We start from the raw sequence: 19,725 nt of genomic DNA on the forward strand, positions 1-19,725 counted from the left end.
CACAAAACATGCTAAACTGAGAAAAAAAATAATTATGTAAAGGTAAAGCTTCCAATCTCAAAAAGATTTAAACCGTTTGTTTTGTAACAGAGATACAGGAACAAACTGCCACATTGTGCAACAAAATTTTACTCCATTCCAAATAAAACAATAGAAAACCAAAATGGTTTAGTATCATTACAAGTAAAATAATTTATTTCTGGTATTATAACAGGAAACAGAACAGAAAGGTAGCGTATTGAAGTCTTGATAATCTTGGCTTTGAGCTTGAACATAAATAAAATTTTGGTTTTGGTCTATATCGTCCAGCCCTGTCTTCTACTGCACATCTAACTGAATGTCCTCCAGCCAGAGTGAACTCAGAAACACAGACATTAATACATTTGTGCTTGAGAAGCACAGCGGTTCCAATGAAACTAAAAAGATAAATAAATTGATTGGCTTGTCTGTGCACATTCACACTGCTAGAACACTCTCCCAAACACCAGGGCATGTCACCACTTTATTTCATTTTCCAGAATAAGATGGGCGGAGCTGTGTATGTATGTATTTTTGTGTTACTCTGAATGGTTATGAGCATGCATGTGCAGTTTTGTGAGTATGCGCGTGTGTATGTGTGTTTGTATAATGTTTTGTTGTACTTTCTATTTCCCCACTATGCTGCTCCATAGGGATACCATGTGAGTCCTTTTTCTCTGGCTGTAAAAAAAGAGAAAAAAATCTATATCTATATATCATTTTCTTCACTGAGCTGGCGCCACTGCTGCCCTGAGTGGGAGGGTGGGGTTATAGATGGGGGTAGGGGCAGCCCTTCTAAAAGACATGAAATGTCAAACCTAGCAGGCCAAAGCAGAATCAGGTAAGGCCTCTCGTTGGCAGGACTGTGTCACTGCTCCTCTGCTAAGAGGACAGATTCTACTGACTCTAGAAGCACAGCAGAGGTGAAGTAACTGTGTGAGCAGCACTTTGAAGCAAGCGTCTCTTTGCTAACTGTTGTGCAAGAGAACCTGAGGGGGGTGAAGGGGTTGGATTTAAAGCAAGTACTCTATGTCACCTTCAGAAGTCTACCAGAGGGCAATACATCTTTGTGCAATTTGTCTCCCTTTCTTGTTTTATAAAATTGGTATAGATCCATGTGACACAAAAATACTTTCTAGGAGCAACTGCAAAGATTTTTTGAGGAGAAAAACCCTTTTTATTCTTTTCCCTCACACATTACCATCTCATTATGTGTCTCCCTCTCACAAAATTGATTGAATCGTGTTCTAATGGTTTTTCAAAGACATTTTGTTGCTCTTACCCAAATATATTTTGCCTAGAAATCCAGAAACAAAAATCCTATCCAGACTAACTTTATCTTGAATCAGAACAATGAGCAGAGTGTCAGTCTTGTTGAGACTATTTAAGTTGTTTTCTTGTGGCTCTGGTTTGAACATTGCAATATTGATGCACACATAGAGGTTTTACTGGTTGAAGTATGACAGAGCAGGCTTTAAACCAGAGCTTTGTGTTCCCTTGCAACTTAACGTATGTAGATGCAACTGTAAAGCAGGAGACTCTTCAGAATGTGATGACTACTGTCCTTGTTTGTTTCTTTGTTCCAAATGTCACTTCCCCTTCCTCATCTCCTTCGGTAAACATAAAAAACAGCATGATAGTTTTCATGTTTACTGCCCAATTCCATTCTTTTAAACAAATCAAAAGCGAAAAGAAGAGGCGCTTGTTTCCTAAAAGTGCTTTGTGTGACTTGTATCCTCTGTTAAATGCATTGAGGCGCTGTCACATTGATCATGCTCCTGTGTTTCTGAAAGGGCAGTATGCTGTGAGAGTGGACGAACACGGAGTCTAACTGGAAAATGCCTAGATGGGGGGAATGAAAGTCACACATCCAGAGGAATTGAAAGGGACGGAGAAGTAGAGGGAGTGTGGAGTTGGGGAAATTTTTTAAAATTTACTGTGAATGGATTTAAGACTGTTCTTAGTCTGTTCTTACACCTCTCCTAATGCATAACATATTATAAACCTCATCTAAGTTATTTTGGCTTTAACCTCCAAGTCCCTTTCTTCCTACTCCTCACTGACTGATTTATACATCCCCTATTCTACCCATCTACCCCTCATCTGCAGTTTCCTCTCATCCTCTCTTCCTTTTTCCGATCTTGTCCCCTTACAGTCCAAATCCACTTGAAACAGCTGCATGCATGCTTGTTCTGCCTCCCTTTCTTAGCCATTCCCTAATTCTTTCCCTTCTTGTTTCGACTCTTTTACCTGAAACAAAACATTTCATTCCCAGGCAGTGTGAGTGCTGCTTCTCACCTCACCATCTGCAGCAGCATCAAAGTCTCAGAAAGTTTATCTGACTGTCACTGACTGCAAGGCACCAGATAATCAAGCTCGAGTTACTCATTGGATACACACACACCATATGTTACATGCATCATTGCCCAATTGAAACATAGAATAAGCCAAATAGTCTGACCAGGGAAAACGTCCACCATGATGTTCCTAGAACAGATACAAGGTTTACATACATCTTGGTTGATTGTGTGTGTTTATTTAGCTATTTATTTTTATTTTTATGGTGTTTCTCAGGCAGCCACATACTAGCATTATAGGTACCATCTGAAACCTACTCGCTCCAAAAATAATAGTAATAATAAAAAAAAAAATCTAATTTTTGTTGATGGAGAGGTTGGAGTGAAAGTGAGCTACACCAAGCAAGCACTCCATGATCTAACCAGTGATGTGGGTGGAAATGCAACACATTTCATGAATTGATGCTCGGGATGACTTCAGAGAGCTACACAGCACTGGTAGAGGCGATGGAGAGGCGGAGCTTCACTGCTACTGTGTCACCTGACGAACAGAAGCCCAGAATCTGCACCAAATAGTGACAGTTTTATTAAAGGGGGAGCAGCTGCAGCTGGGGTTGAGATCAGTCACACTGTGCTGATTTTGCTGTGTTTTTTGGGTGCTGCCTACAGGTAATTCAATGAGATCTCTGTAACAGAAAAAACACAGGTTTGTTAACACTGGAGACGTACTGTATGTTTGCACTCCAGGACTGAAGCGTTGACAATAAGGAGCTCATGAACTGCTTCCTGTGTAGTGGCCTTGCAGACTGAGGAGGACAGTCACAGAATGGCTGAGAGGCCTGCTTTAGGGGAAAATTAACAAGTCACTTTTTAAAGGTGAATATGATTGTCTCACTTAACTGACTTTGCTAAAGAATGACTTTTATAAAATCTCAGAAAGAAGTGGAACTAAATTTTTCACTGAATTATTTTCCATCAGTTACAGTAAAGATTATCAACATAAATGTGGTATCTTTAATTGAAGCAACCACTATAGATGTGTGACACTTCATATTTTGGTACTGATTCAATACCAAGAAAATATTGGACCAGTATTGCTGAGACCAATAATTATATAGATACTGATAAAGACACTTTTTCTCTGAATTTGACATATTATCAAACTTCTGACCTGTAGGTGTTTTGTGTTTTTTTCTTTGAATCATTCTGTTCACACCTACAACAAAATTTGGACAAAACTGAAAGGTGTTAATAACATACTAACATGACAAATGGTATCAACAGAAAAATAAAGCAAAGATGTGTCCATTTTTATCAAAATAAACAAAGTGATAGTTTTATTAAAGGGGGAGAAAATCAATACAATTTTTTGAGGTACTGTTGAGAAACTACAATACAAAAATCAAATCAAATTTCAAGACGGATTCTGATTGTAAAGTATCAATCTTGCCACCTTTAGTATCAATCTGATACTGATACCAACTCGACATTGATATTTTTGGATCGATTCACTATTGATTCATCAGAATATATAGTGATGAGACTACTGAATGGTTTCTAGTTTTGGAAGGAGTGCTATTGGCTTGTGTCAGGGTTTTTTTTGAGTGTGTGTGTGTGTGTGTGTGTGTGTGTGTGTGTGTGTGTGGGGGGGGGGGGGTGGGGGGGGGGGGGGGGGTGGGGGGGTGTGTGTGTGTGTGCGTGTGTGTGAAACATTTGTGTACATGTTTCAGGGTTTTCCAACAGGCTGCGAATGTTCCCATACAGTTGATTAGATTACATTTGAGTCAGGAAAATGTTTTAAAGTTTCTTTTTTTTTTTATATATTTTGAGTTTGAACTTCAACAGTAAAGTCAAAGTGACGGTCATGAACGCAGCACCATGAAGTCTGAATCGCAGGATACATCAGTAATCTGAACTGATCCTAGAATTACATTAATATTGCTTGATATTGATCGGTTTTCTACACTGAAACTATCTGAAAGTTCCTGAATTGTAGTAAGTTTACAAAACATGCAATCATATCTCTAATGTGCTCATAGATCTTAACAACATTATATATATTTTTAATTTCTGTATCCATTTGGTACAGTCCCTACACCCTACACAACAGCAGAGATGTTGTCATCAATAACCTATTATAGGTCCAAAATATGATGAATGACTATTATACTATTGTGATCATAATAGTGTGATAATTTTGTATATACTAGAAAATGATTAGCTAGCTTGGAAGAGATGTCATATTATAAAATCTTGCTATATTCACAAGTCAGTCTTTTGGGAGCTTGGTATAAAATATAATGAATGGCTGGCTATAAATTATACAATTGATCTGTAAGCAATGCAGGAATAGTCTTTGTAACCAACAAAACTAAAGATGACATCTGATATGGAGCTTCTAATGTGGGGTAAAGTAATAGAGTATCTTGACTGCAACACTACTTATGAAATCAATTTTCTATGTGAAAAACCACACAAAAAATGCTAACTTAAAATATTTTTTGCATCAGCAGCATTTCCAAATAAACAATATAAATACCAATGAACTAGTTAAGGTGGATCATTTGACACGGACCACAGATTCTTCAAAACACAATTTGTGTTTTCCGAAATCTTTGCTTCATTTAAAAACTTGTGCAAAGAAACAAATAGTGAATTTGACTTTTCCCAAAGGACTCAGCTCAGCTCGTTGCTTGGAGCACAATTTTCTCATCTGGTGAGTTGGATGCTTTGTACACTATGAAGTCCAGTGCAGTGTTAAATTGTTGAGGACCAAACCGTGTGTCTGTTAATAGCCTCCACATTGTGAATACACTGTTACTGATGCTAACACACTCACCCTGGAGCCTGATGCATGGCTGCAGTGGCACTAACATATCAAAAAGTTTGTACACATTTAAAACGCATAGGGATGTCTGACGCTCTGTCACAAAGTAGTTAAGAATGATTTGGACCACATCAAACTCTCCAACTAAGTCGGAATTTCAATTTTCTCATTCTGGGCCAATTTGGGCCAGAATTTGGGCTCGCTTTTTGTTTGCCGTTTTGAGTTGGATCGTCATTACTGTCATTCTGAGTTAATCTGCTTATATTTACTGCAACTAACAGGCTTCCAGAGAGCATCGGGACACATTTTTGTCCAAGTAATTTGTATAGTATTTATTGACTGGCACTTGAATGTCAAACAAAACCAACATTGTTTTTCACTAGTGAGAAATCAAAAAATACCAGTTTTTCCACTGCTTTTTCTGAAGGTCTTCACAACATCAGCAAAATATAGAGTATGATGATAATAGTATTGCTGCAGATAGTGATGACAATATTCTGACCCGTTTCTTTCTTTAGAATTCCACAATGTCACCATCGGTTTGTGAGATTTATTTCATCAACCACTAAAATATGAAAAATATGAAAAGGCAAATAGAATCCACTCAACTGATCAGCTCCATAATCTATATGAATAGTGTGAATGTATGACACTCAGAGCATAGCATCCTGCAAAATATCACACCTAAATATTACTTTGGGATATTTCATGCAATGGCATTATGATGACAACCATTAAATCAGCTCTGATTAACAGACTAGTAATATTTACAGGTCCAGTCATGGTAAACATTAAGTACAGTGGGCTGCGGTCTGGTCATGGTTCAGTCGTCATGTATTGTTTTGTGGGACATGACTCCAAATTATTTGTGGAAAACCCACTTACTGAATTTTACAAAGAGCGCATTTAATATATACAGAAAAAAACCAGCTTTGGAAGCTGAATTACCCAGATGCAATGGTGCTTGAAACTGATAGGTTGGTGTTTGCAAAGGAGCCGATTCAGGAGTGCCATTGATATTCCTTAGTGTTGATTAAAAAAATCAACACTAAGGAACAGCAGATGTTACCTCCGGTTGTAGAATTAAGATTGTTTCCACTTTGCGTTTTGATGCGTAGTGAGCTATTTTAGGTGTTTGGACTATTAAAATAATTATGTATTCATAGATTTTAGCTACTTGTAGCCAGCTGTGGTCACTAACCTAATGCCACTGTTCAGCTCTTACAGTCAGCTGTATGACAGCATTTTGTGATCATTACAGATTGACATAATTTAATTTGAACCGTAGATGAGCCATGTTAAAAAAAAAGAACTAAAAAAAAAAAGAAGTTGCCGATGTTTGACTCCTCTCCTCACTGGTCCCCCGTCCTCACTGGCCCCCCTGTCCTCACTGGCCCCCCTCTCCTCACTGGTCCCCCTCTCCTCACTGGTCCCCCTCTCCTCACTGGTCCCCCGTCCTCACTGGTCCCCCTCTCCTCACTGGTCCCCCGTCCTCACTGGCCCCCCTCTCCTCACTGGTCCCCCTCTCCTCACTGGTCCCCCGTCCTCACTGGCCCCCCTGTCCTCACTGGCCCCCCTCTCCTCAATGGTCTCCCTCTCCTCACTGGTCCCCCGTCCTCACTGGCCCCCCTGTCCTCACTGGCCCCCCTCTCCTCACTGGTCCCCCTCTCCTCACTGGTCCCCCGTCCTCACTGGTCCCCCTGTCCTCACTGGTCCCCCTCTCCTCACTGGTCCCCCTCTCCTCACTGGTCTCCCTCTCCTCACTGGTCCCCCTGTCCTCATTGGTCCCCCTCTCCTCACTGGTCCCCCTCTCCTCACTGGTCCCCCTCTCCTCACTGGTCCCCCTGTCCTCACTGGTCCCCCTCTCCTCACTGGTCCCCTCTCCTCACTGGTCCCCCTCTCCTCACTGGCCCCCTGTCCTCATTGGTCCCCCTCTCCTCACTGGTCCCCCTGTCCTCATTGGTCCCCCTCTCCTCACTGGTCCCCCTCTCCTCATTGGTACCCCTCTCCTCACTGGCCCCCCTGTCCTCACTGGTCCCCTCTCCTCACTGGTCCCCCTCTCCTCACTGGTCCCCCTCTCCTCACTGGCCCCCCTGTCTTGCCCGTTCTTATTCTCTGGCTCATAGTCTTCATCATCTTCACTGCCTCATTGCAAAGTTGCAAGCTGCTCATTTTCTTCAACACTAAATCCTAATCATCCTCACTACCATAAAAAGGAAGTGCTAATTTGGTTTTCTTCCTAAGAAACTTTTAAACATTGTTGCATTAATGATGTAAATGGAAGAAAGAATATCAAATATAGTCATATGAAATATGGAAAGGACTCACAAAATGCATGATTACAGCAGGCTCTAGAAGGTCAACATGCAGGGCTCGCAATGCAATGGCAACCTTAATGGTACAGTGTTGCCATATAGCAAAATCAACATTTTAACAGTTCATCATTATTAAATTATCAAATACAGCACAATGAATGATAGAATAGTGAACTTACCTCATTTCCTGTTGAGTATGTATTTCTTCCCAGTCAAAAAATGTCATAAAATTCCTTTTTTTCATGATTTCTGAGGAGTCAAATGATGAGGCTGTGAAAAGGTCTGTAGAAAAGGGAGTCAAACCTCCCTCCAGAAAATTAGGATTTAAACATTGCTATTGCTTTTCTTAGGGTCTCATCTCTTTTTCAATGTTCAACATTGTAAAATTGCAGGTACTGTATTTGTGTGGAAGGGCTTCAAGTGATTTGTTGCCAAATGGCAACCCTAAATTTTTCTTGCTGCAAATGTGATTTTTTTATTTTTTTTTTGGTTAAATTCCCAGAACATATAACAGTCAGGTCTTAGAGTTTGGCAATGTACAGTTATGAAGATCAGACTATTCAGTTCTCTGGATTCTTAAATGTAAAACACATTTATTGTATATTGCTGGGCCCTTTTAGTCAGATAGCACTTGAAAATATTCATTCTGTTTGGTGTCCAGACGCAGTGGCCCAGTTAGCTATAATTTAGTATACATACAGACCAGTGATGGACATTTAATTTGATTTAGCGAACAAGACGCTGGCTCAGCTCGCAGCTTGAAGAGGGTATGGTGACGACATCCTGAGTGGCGCAGGATTATGTCTGCATGTCCAACAGTGAGTCCACAAAATGAGCAAAGGTCATCCGGCACATCGGATGGACAGGTTGCACCGGCAGAAATTTGAAAGGGATTGTATCTTAGGTAGGTATGAGGCTGGCTGTTATCCAGCATGAGAGGTGGACTCTTTATGACACAGGTAAAGTGTGGATGTCCAGAATGACCACACAGGGTCATGCATAGGTGCAGTGTGACTCCTTTCAAACTTCATTAAGTTCTGGTGATATTGTCTAAGAGGCATCCTGAGTGGACATCCAAACCATTCATTTTTAGCAGTTCACCTTTTATGGAAACGGAATGCATTCTTATAACCAAGCAAAACCTTGTAAATTAAAAAGCTGCAAGGTTTTTATTAAATATTACTTACACACAAATTTTATTTTTTAGCATTTAATCTAAAGCTCTTTTAGTCTTTATTTTGATAGTTTGTGTTTGAGTGTGCATATTGTGAAAGAGATTTTTATGATTCGCCCTTTTGTGACTTTGATGTGAAAGTCATTCAGTATTATTGTGTTAGCTAGAAGTATTGGGTAAGTCTGGTAAAGATGTGTGAAATGGTTTCCTTTACTGTAGTAGTAGAATCTCAAGATGAACATGAGGGAACATTTGTTCAGTGGGAGAGATACAGAAGAGTCATAACTAACTGTTTTACTATTTATTATAAGGTATGGTACTTCTACTAACAAGACAGCATGTTAGTCTCCTCTTACAACAGAAACGAGTCTGGAATCAGTCCATCTGGGACAATCTCTACAGAGACCACACACTCCTGGGTTCATGTTTCCCACAGGGATTTAGTTTGGAGGACTGAGACGGACAGGAAGGTGTTAGGGTCTGTTTCCGATGTACTATCTGTCTTTTGACCTGTCCCCATGTCTTTAATCATTTACCTGTTGAGAGACCCAGTAGCCATGTTTCCATCACGCTGGAAAAGGTTGATGGAATGAACTGAATTTGAAATTTCTTCCTCAATTTTGTGAAAAGCTTTTTATGTTTCCTTGATTTGGTTTTAGCTTTTCTGAAGAAGAGCTTATGATCTAAAGAGGAGATGGAAACACATTTGCAGAATAAATTTTGACATAGCGAACGCTTCTTCTGCTCGTGGGTCTGTGTCCAACCAGAGGCTCGAGACTCTGAAAGATTTCTATGTCCAAACCTCCATCATGGATGGAGGGACACGCACAATTTTTCTGAGACGTGTGGTCCATGCTAGCTTCCAACTTCTACTTCCTGTCTATTGCATACACAGCATCAACATCTGAGAAAATCACACTTTGCATAGCCTGGTTGATTTGCTCCTAATCAGTAAATGAAAACACAACAAACTCGCTTTTTTTTTTTCTTCTTTTTTGTGACAAGTTTGGTCAAAATTCTCATGACATTTGCATGGACACGACTCCTGACTTCCCTTTTTCTGTTTCACTGGTGGAATTCACTGTATGTTCATTTAAGAAGGAATTTCAAAGGGTTCATGATGTCACACATTGTAACCAAGTCCCTGATCCCCTTTGAAGAGAAACAGGGCCATAGCATCACTGGACCACCACCGTGCTTACCAGTGGGCATGGATCCGTTTTCTGGCAGTTCTGAAGTGTCTCTTGCTGAAAAGTTAAATGTTAGTCTCATCTGACCAAAGCACACAGCTGCCATTAAAGTTTCGGCATAATTTAGAAAACTCTACATACATGTTTGTGATGGTGGGACAAAAAGACAAAACATAACATCTTTCTCATTATGTGAGGTGGTAAGATAAACTTTGCTCCTTTTTGAATAATTGAACAGCATGTTTTCTTTTCTTTCCCATTGTGAAGAAAGAGCAACAGACGTATATGTTTTTGTTATTATATTTAGACTGCATCCAGAAAATATTCACAGCACTTCGCTTTTAATTTTCCCTCATTTTGCTGTGTGACAGCCTTGTTTCTAATTGTAATAAATTAATTTATTCAGAATTCTACCCCATTATGACAATATCAAAAAACATTTACAATTTTTGCTGATTTATTACTAATGTAAATTTAATAAGAAATTTCTAAAGAGAAACTCCAAGAAAACAGAAAGTCATTGATTATAAATATTAAGTTCCTAAAACCTCTGATATACTTATAAAAGGAAAGTGTGAAATATAAAAATACTTCAGTAAATTTTAATTTAGAAAAGTTGTTCAGGGTTCTATAATCATCCCACAATAATTGTTTTGTAAAAAAAAAAAAAAAAGTATTTTTGCAGTAGATTTGTTTTTTCATCCTGACTAACCAAGGTTTTTGTTTTGTTTTTTTTGCACTAAAGACTCGTTTATTTCAGGGCCTTTTCACATCAACAGAGGCTGCTGAGCTGTTAACTTTGGTCACTTTGGTGTCACATCTTCACTCATCAACTGTTGGGAATTATTTATTAGTTCAAGGCTTGACCATAAATAATTTGAGAAAGCACTGACCAAAGCAGCTCATTTTTTTCGAGATGAGTTGCAGGTCATATTTTTCCTTTCCTTCTTACCATTCAGGTTCCACTAGGTGTCATGTGTTTTATGCAGATATGGATAACTGATCGCCTTCTTTGAAACGCTTCATACATGTCCTGAGAACAATGTAGTCAAAGTGGGGAACAAACTCTAGGTTCCTGACATATCTGTTGCCCTGGAATAGGTTGAAAGTGGTGCCAGCTCTTCTCCATGCTAACCCAAAAACCTGTCACGGTATATTGAGAGCTTGAAAATATTGCTTTCATCACGTCCCTTCTAATTCCATGCTGCTGTCTCTCATTTACAAAGAAGAGAGCAGAGACATTCCCAGTTAGCGCTAATAATAGAGGGAGAAATGAAACCTTTAGCGTTTCTCCCAGCATACTTCTGGGTTATGTTTACTGCAGAAAGAAGCCCACTGTACTGCACCGTGTTCTCCAAGTTGAAAATGCAGCACATTTCAGCCTGCACTGAAGACATGACTCATTCTCTGCACGCCTTCATGCCAAGATGAATGAAGTTTGTATACTAGTCATTTGTAATTACAATATTTAGCCATCTGATCAAGTTTAGCCCCCTGGCAGCTATCAAAGGCCAGCTGGTGAAGTGTTGGAACGCAGGTAAAAGAGACAGGGGTGTCAAATGCAATGAGCATCTACCGTCCATGTTTCACAAATGAAAGCCTGTCCTCAAAGACGCTTCATTCCCCCGTCCCACTGCGGACCCTGAATTTTCCCCTTGCACTCCTGCTCTCAATATACTGGCTTTGAAGCATGCAGGATGCAGACAACTTTTTATTCCTGCATGATACAAAACGGACTGCTTCTGTGCATGTCATCACACACTAGAATCCTACAAGCCACACACTGCTGTGGGACAGAACAGCTTCCAGGAATTCGGTCCCCCTGACTTTGAGCATGAACACGAGGAGTGGGAGTTTTATGCACTGCAGAAGGCATGAGTAGATGATTAAGAACATTTGGTGGCAATGAACTGTCTTGGAGGAGAAAATTGACCCAAGAATTTCTGAAATAATGGTTATTTTTTTCTAATAGAAAAAAAACTGAGCCCTTAGTTTTTCTTTTGTGTTTGGAGGAGATCTGTTGGACATTTTTGATGGATTCACTTTGGAAAATGCAATTAACTGATTGAACTAAAATCTTCCTGAGAAAAGACGCACTCATTACGACTTTAATTTTTGTTACTCAGTTTTTGGACATGTTTGACCAGCTGTTAAATATGTTTATGCTAATTCTAGCTTCACTTTATATTATTTGTTGATATGAGCGTTGTGTTTAAAGTATTTAACTTTCTAACCGAGGCCAAAGGCGAATCATGCAGCTTGTGAGAGAGACAAATTTACTTTACATCTTAAACTACGTTTAGCAAATGATATTAGCATGATTAGCTTGTGCTTATTTCGTGGAGAATTAATGTTTACCATAAAGCAGCAATATGTTTTTTTTTAAAACTTTTTTACTTGTTTGTTAAAGCTATCACCATGTGGTGACAAAATCTGTGAAAAAAAATTCCTCTGCTGCTTTCTTTCTATGGTCCTGCTGTCATCTGAACAAATACGCAGCTCTGTCAGAAACAACCAATCCGAGGCAAGAGGAGGGTCTTAGGTTAGTTAGCACAGCCACGATGATAGCAGTTTTCCTGGAATGCTAAGTTGTTTCTCCACCAGTAGCACATTTAGGAGTGCATACATGATGTGATTGGCAGCGCTAATACCCTCATCATTTCTGCAGATAGCAATAGTGGCACTGTGAGGAGGCAGAGGAGCTTTCATATGAAACTGTCACAACATATTGACAGTTTTAACAAATTTGTGAAAAACACATTTTTGTAAGTTACATACTGCAGCTTTAACTCAGAGTTCTGCAAAGCCACCAATTTTTCCATAAATAAGTGAAAAAATAAAATGAATAAAACAGAGCAGGTTTTATTTTCCGTTATTTCCTTAAAGTATCTCTCTCTCTCTCACTTCCTGTGGATCAGTATTTTGCTCTTCCTCTGCCCTCATGCTTAACGCCTCATCTAGAGTCAACTTGCCAACCTTTACTCTTTTTTACCCAGTAACAGTGTGTACCCTGAAGTCTTTGGTTGATAGTCTGATCTCAGCCAATCTGTCATGTCTCTGTGCTGATCAAACTGAGAATCATATTATGATGGGTTCACTGATTAGAAAAAGTTGGTATTTTTAAGTTTCCAATCAATCGCTCATGTATCTGGGCTGATCAAATTCAAAATGACAGTACTTTTATTGGTGCATCTCTGCCCTTAATAATCTCAGTAGTTAGAATTTATGCAGTTTGTTTCCCATTGGGACTGTTAAAATGAAAATGAAATACAAGAATACTCTCTTAACTTCTCCAAGACAGTCCATTGGTTATATTTTAGCAAGTTGAACAAAGGAGCACAAGGCATATTTGCCTCTGTAACAGACTTTTGCATTGCTGCAAAAGCTTTCGGAATGCCATCCTCAATCTTGGGCTTCTTCGTTTTTTTTATTTGTTTATTTGTAAAGTTATTTTTCATACACTTTGTTGGCTTTTGGTTTGACATTTGAAACATTGCTGAAAGCTACTTTAATGTTTGCTGTGATCATTTGTATGTTCAAGGTTTTTTTTTTCTTTTCCTTAATCTCTGATGGAGCATTTGTCACACGCTGTGACCAATCAGTCAACTGTTTGATTTATTGCAGCATTATTACCATTTTGAATGCACTGACATTTATTTGTTTAGTTGCATTTGTTAACATGAGTTTGAATTGATGTGTGGCACTATGTCTGGTAAAAGATGTTCTTTTTTTGATATTTGAAAAATGTTCTTTGAAACTTAAATTCAATGGTATTTTGTAAAGGTTTTGAATCTGCAGCCATTTTATGGATGTCACTGGTCAAATTTTTTTTTTTTATCTTTCAAGACTCTGAGAATGTCTTTTGTTGATATTGTTTTCAAATACCTTAAGCATATTGTGTATTAAAAAAAAAACTATACATTTTTTTTTATTTTCCATATGTCACACTAGTTTCTCTGCAGAAGTTCATTTTCTCTAAGTAAGTTCTTGTGCCAAACCAGTGCTTGAAACCAGAACCACTTCTGGTGTATACAAAAAAAGTTCTATGTTGCACCACCTACTGGGCTGAGGAAAAAGCATCAAAAACATCCTAAAACAGATTGTTTTTGACCTAATTTAGGTCAAAACACAAAATTTTTTACACAAAAAATGTAGGTACAAAACTTTTGGGAAATTTTTTGGGGGGTTTAAAGAAAACGCCCACGTGTTTTCTTCTGTTTATACACCGTGACCTGATTTCCTACTCGAAATCAGAAATGACAGCAGATCAGTCAAGCAGACTTTTCTGGTTCTGTTACCACCTGGCAACAAGCCACTTATCTGGTAAATACAACACAATCCTATCAGTGTTTTCATAGAACATGTTGTTAATGTGGATTATTTGAAGCAACATTTGTTAATTGAATTATTGTTAGCAACATAAGCCAATATCAATGAAGTTCTCAAAATATTCTGTGTCCAAAATATTCCAAAATATTCTGAGAATATGTTAATATTTTTTAACATCTTAAAAATGTTAAAAAACAGTTTTAAGATGTTTTTTAAGGAACATCTTAAAAAACAGATGATGTACATTTACATGGTATGTTTAGGCTATCAGAAGTGGAAATTGATCACTGCAGTTATCAGATAACATCTTTGGGTGCTATGCTAGCCGTATTTAGTGTAGAACTATGACGGATCCAGGCCTCAACATTACATAAACTATATGGTTTATGTGCGTTGAGGTTAAAATCCCAGTACTAACTAAAGGATATTGTGAGGTAGATGTCAGTGACACGAAAGAAACAGAAAGTGCTTATTTTGAAAGTTTTCTGGAGAGCTTCCCACCAGCAACAAGCAGACATTACGACCTTAGCAGGTTGTAGTTGTTCAGCATCATGATGAGGGAACTGCATTCCACCATCAGGCATTCTTACAGAGGACTGAGCTTTGTCCTGCTGAGTCTCATGTTTAAATATAGATAAGAAGTCAATCATTGATTAACTAAAATACTTTGATGGAGTTCTCATATCATCTGTAACTAAAGATGAAGGTTATACAGATGACAATACATATTTGCATTTAATATATATTTTTAATATGGACAAGTGCAAAATTTTCAGCAAACTACAGGAGCATCACTCCTTGTCCAGATGTTCATATGGATCAAACTCCTTTAGAAGCCTTTCAGACCCAAAGGTTTGTTGGATGTACTGCTGAACGGTCCACAGCCTCTCTATACATTTACAACTAACCTTTGAGGGGTTTTTCCTCCTTCGTTTTCTTTCTGTCACTGTCTCACTTTCTCGTCAGTTGGCTCTTGCAGAATCATGTTTAGCGAATTTGACCTCAAGTCTCCAGTGGAGTGTGCCTACATGATGGCATATTGAATTCTGAGGTTGAGGGTTGGTAACCTACAACTTTTTGAGTTTGAGTTCTCATGAAGTGCAGATATAGAATGCACCACAAGAACCAGAACCTGGTTTAGCACAAGAACTTTGGTCTGAAATCCTTACAAACTACTGCTACTTGTTAAACTGCGTCAGTTTGAAGCTAACACACCAAACTGTTTTAGAGGAGAGGTCTCCCACTGCATCATGCTCTTCCTCCATATATCCCTCCGGCCACAGGCCTTGTTTGACTCTTAGAGCATCCTGTTCTTTAGCATGTTTGCATCCATGAAACTGCGACTACCTTTTTCTGAGCATGTCTCTCCTTGTCTTTATTGTTTCAGGTATCATGACAAACAGGAAGTGACCAGTAACTTCCTGGGAGCCATGTGGCTCATCTCGATCACCTTCCTTTCTATTGGCTACGGTGACATGGTTCCACACACGTACTGTGGGAAAGGCGTGTGTCTTCTTACAGGGATCATGGTAGGTTCCTTTTGTTTTTATTGAAATATATCAGTAAATATGTGGAAGGAAAATTTTACTTTATTAAACTTTTTAATCAATCAAAAGAAAATCTTGGATTGAGACCCTTTACACTTCTTTCACCTCGTCTTATGTATGTGAATGCACTTTCACTCTCTTGGGGTCTATTTTTACCTGTAGCTGTGGTTAATGGCACCCTGCAGAGCTCACTCATCTGTTCTGTCTTTAGAAGGACTGAGGATGGCCTGATAGTTTGCTGTGCTGAAAGGTTTCACCAAGTTAAAAATGTACCAGTTACTATTATTTCTGATTTCTTCTAATTTATTCATTTACTGAAACCACTCTGCCGTTAGGCCTGCACAAAGTAGTGGATAATTATGAAGTGGACATGCAAAGATAACAGGGTTTTCAAAATCTGAAAAGTGTGATGTGTATTTGTTATTTCAACCCCCATAAATAGTTTGTTGATGTGCATTTTGTTCCCTCAGTCTGTAGCTCCAGTAGCAGCTTCTGCTGGAAAGGTTCAGTCCAGTTTTCTATGCAGAAGTTTCTCAATTTTCAAGTCTTGTCTCAGATCCCCTGTTAAATCAGATAGATATCATGTTACATTTTCAAATGTCACCAACCAAGTGCTTTTGTGTTTGTCATTACATGTAAACAACAGGGGGCAGGTTGCACTGCGCTGGTGGTAGCAGTGGTTGCCAGGAAGCTGGAGCTGACCAAGGCTGAGAAGCATGTTCACAACTTCATGATGGACACACAACTCTGCAAACGAGTGAGTTACATTTTCTACCTGCACTTACTGTAGTCTGCTGCAAGTTGATTTACAAAGCCTATAAGCAAAAGTCCCTCTGTAAACTTTCAACCCAGGACATTTCCTCTTTATTTTGGATCTTTTTATTTCTATATCACCTTTCCAAAATAATGGCCTAAATAAGTTTTTCTAAGTTTTTTTTTTTTTTTTTTGGCTGAAATAGCTTTAGGCAAAAATGACAGGCTATCATTTTTAGGAAGGAGACAATATAGAAACTTCTGATAATGTTTCAGAGGTCAGAAGATTTAACCAGTGAAACAGTTATAAACTGGAAACACAAGATGACATACATCAATCAAGTTTCTTTGTACATCACATTTCAGGAGCAAGGCAGTTCAAAGTGCTTGAAATGATAAAAACACACAAATAAAAAGTCATAAAAACAACATACAGTCACCAAGTCAGAAACCAGTAACAAACATTACATGTTTAGTGCCATCACCGAAATCCATCACTTGACCTGAAAATCCCAGTGCAAGCATTCAGCTGAACTCTATATAGCCTGACCCGAAGATGTTAATGTCCAAAGGCTCTTTATATTTAAATGTTACTCATATTCCATGTTGATATTTGGTGATGATATCATATTTTGTGTGGCTTTGTGGAAAGAGAAGTCATTCTGAATCGATTCCAGCTTCCCCTTCCTCATGCCAGTTTGCCTTTGGGCAAGGCATTCAACTCAGTTCCCTCGTTATCTGCATATCAGTGTGTGCGTGCGTGTGTGTGTGAACACTGTGTTTCAGTGGTCATGACAAGAAAAGCACCATAAGTTCAGAACAATCACTATTCATAAAATACAAAACTATATTAATTATAGGAGATACAGTTTATTTTTATTATTTATTGTATTTACTTAATTCCTTTTCATCCTATAAAAGTGACTTAAAAAAAACAAATTTCTTCTTGTATTAGGGAACAGGAACAAATTCATTTTTAATTTTAAAGAGAAGTTCAGAAGCCTCTTTTCAGGCAGCTGACCAGCAGTGCCCAGCAGCAGCTTGATACCATCTAGAGCTGGAGATTTCTCTTGTATGTTATTAAAAAAATATTTCAAACAAGCAATGTGGTATGATGAAAAAACTCAACGGATCTGAGAAACACAATGGCAGACAAGCCTCCTAACGACAGTGTGAGTTTTCATCCATCCATTTTGCTCCTCTTTACCTGGTGATTTCAATTCAGCAGGTTTTCGCCGTGAAGCAGAACGTTAATTTCTACTTTTCCCAGTTTCCAGCAGACATGAGAGTACGACGCTGACACTGTGTCAGATAGCTTCCACCAGTTTACCTTTATCTTGTATCTCCCATCTCCCACATGGTCCTGTTTAATCATTCAATCAGAAACTGATACACTGAAGCAGAGCCAGATCTGTGATATCAAATGTCTTTTTCACTCTTGTGTCTCAGGTAAAGAACACAGCTGCCAATGTACTCAGGGAAACATGGCTCATTTACAAACACACCAAGCTGGTCAAGAAGATCGATCACGCCAAGGTGCGGAAACACCAGCGCAAGTTTCTCCAAGCCATCCACCAGTAAGTCCTGCACTTCTGTTTGTTCATGAACGTTTTAAACTTACAATAAAAATCTCTCTGCAGAAAGTAGAAATAAATTTCAATCTCACTTATAAGATTCAAATATTTAGACCTTGCTAACATGGTGAAGAAATGTAGCCATAGTTATGTCTTATCACCTAGTAGAGCTGCTCCTTTTATTGTCATACTCACTTACTTTGTCAGATACACACACACACACACTCAAAGTATTGTGATGGTCCTTCGTATTTCCCTGCTCCCCTCTTCCCGCCGACCCTCTTTTACCCTGCGCTTACAGCGACAAGTGTAATGGTTTCACTCGTTTCGTGAATGTTGTGAGGTTAAAACTCTGTACTGTGTTCTGTCCTTGTTTTGCTCTAATCACCGCAGAGCTCAGAAGTAAGTTAAGTCTTCTATGTATCCTTCTCCTACTGTTTCCTCAACATCCTCCTCCTCCTCCTCCACTCTCCATGTCTGCGTTTGACATGCATGAGAAAAAGAATAATTATCTTGGCTGCTGTTTTTTTATTTTTTTATTTCTTATTTATTTATTTCAGTGTTCCATTTCCTCCCCTCTCCTTCCCATTCTCTCTTGAATGGAATGAGACAAAAAAAGCATCAACATTTTGCCACCAACACTCTGTGTCAGTAATTAAGGGTTGTCTGGAGAGAATGTGTGAAAGAAAAAGCTTCTCGCAGAGAGTGAGCTTGGACCTTTTATTGGCCAAGATCATCCTCATCTACCGCACAAGTATGACTAATATAGCTGCTCCCGGGGCTATATTAATCGTCATTAGCAGAACTCATCCTACACTCTTGATGGTTTTGTGATGACATTTATCCAAACTGTGTAACATACTATAGTTACATAAAGAAGCTGAACTGTTTGCTGTTGGTTTTTGTCGTTTTCCTGTCTAAAATGATCTCAAAGCAAACAATCTACAACACAAGAATCAAACTGTGTGTAAAAAGTCTTTATGTTACATGGTTTTACACCTGCGTCCATGTTAGACTTGGTTATGCTGGTATTAGGCTGATAATGTTATAACCACAATGAAAAATATTATGGTTTCAAAGCTGCTAAAATGTCATGCTTGCAGGTGTCTGCTAGTGTTGGTCATTTAAATTCAAGAGCTTTCTTGAGTTTTATACAAAGAAACATTCAATATAATACAACATTAATAAAAAGTTACTCTACTTAATACTAATCTTAAATGAATTTAAGATTGGAATATTAGATCAGAGCAATAAAGATACATTTTCAATTCAGAATGCATGTGTAATTTAAAGTATATTTAATAACTGCTTAAAAGTTGCTGTTTTAGGCGAGGCAAGTTCATTCAAAGTGCTTTACATCCTGAGTACATAAAACAATACATTGCAGTGACATAACAGAAAGCACAGTTGAACAATAGACTAAAATAAATGATGTTTCAGTTAATATTATGTATACATCAGACAAGCACAACTTGTTTTAGGTTTTAACTATGATTTGAAGGAGTTTAGTTTCAGCTGTTTATTCCAGATTAGTAGAGCAGTAAAACTGAATGCTGCTCCTCAATGTTTGGTTCTGATTCTGGGGACGCAGAGCAGAGTTGCGTTTGAACTGGACCCAAATGTAGAGCAGAGCTGCATTGAAACAGAATATTTTCATGAAATAAAATAACTTACAGAACATATTCACATCTTGGAAAATGG

The 19,725-nt window shown here is 38.5% G+C and overlaps 1 protein-coding gene across 1 annotated transcript in view; it reads left to right on the forward strand.

Annotated features, from left to right (window-relative positions):
- Positions 1-19,725, forward strand: part of kcnn1a (potassium intermediate/small conductance calcium-activated channel, subfamily N, member 1a) — an 83,969-nt gene that overhangs the window by 44,854 nt on the left and 19,390 nt on the right. Inside the window, exons 5-7 of the mRNA XM_055032551.1 lie at positions 15,538-15,679; positions 16,344-16,454; positions 17,900-18,027. Of these exons, the coding sequence (XP_054888526.1) occupies positions 15,538-15,679; positions 16,344-16,454; positions 17,900-18,027 (381 nt within the window). The remainder of the gene's footprint in view (positions 1-15,537; positions 15,680-16,343; positions 16,455-17,899; positions 18,028-19,725) is intronic.

This window comes from Poeciliopsis prolifica, unplaced genomic scaffold (genome assembly GCF_027474105.1).
Source record: "Poeciliopsis prolifica strain line A6 unplaced genomic scaffold, Auburn_PproV2 SCAFFOLD008, whole genome shotgun sequence".
NCBI lineage: Eukaryota > Metazoa > Chordata > Actinopteri > Cyprinodontiformes > Poeciliidae > Poeciliopsis > Poeciliopsis prolifica.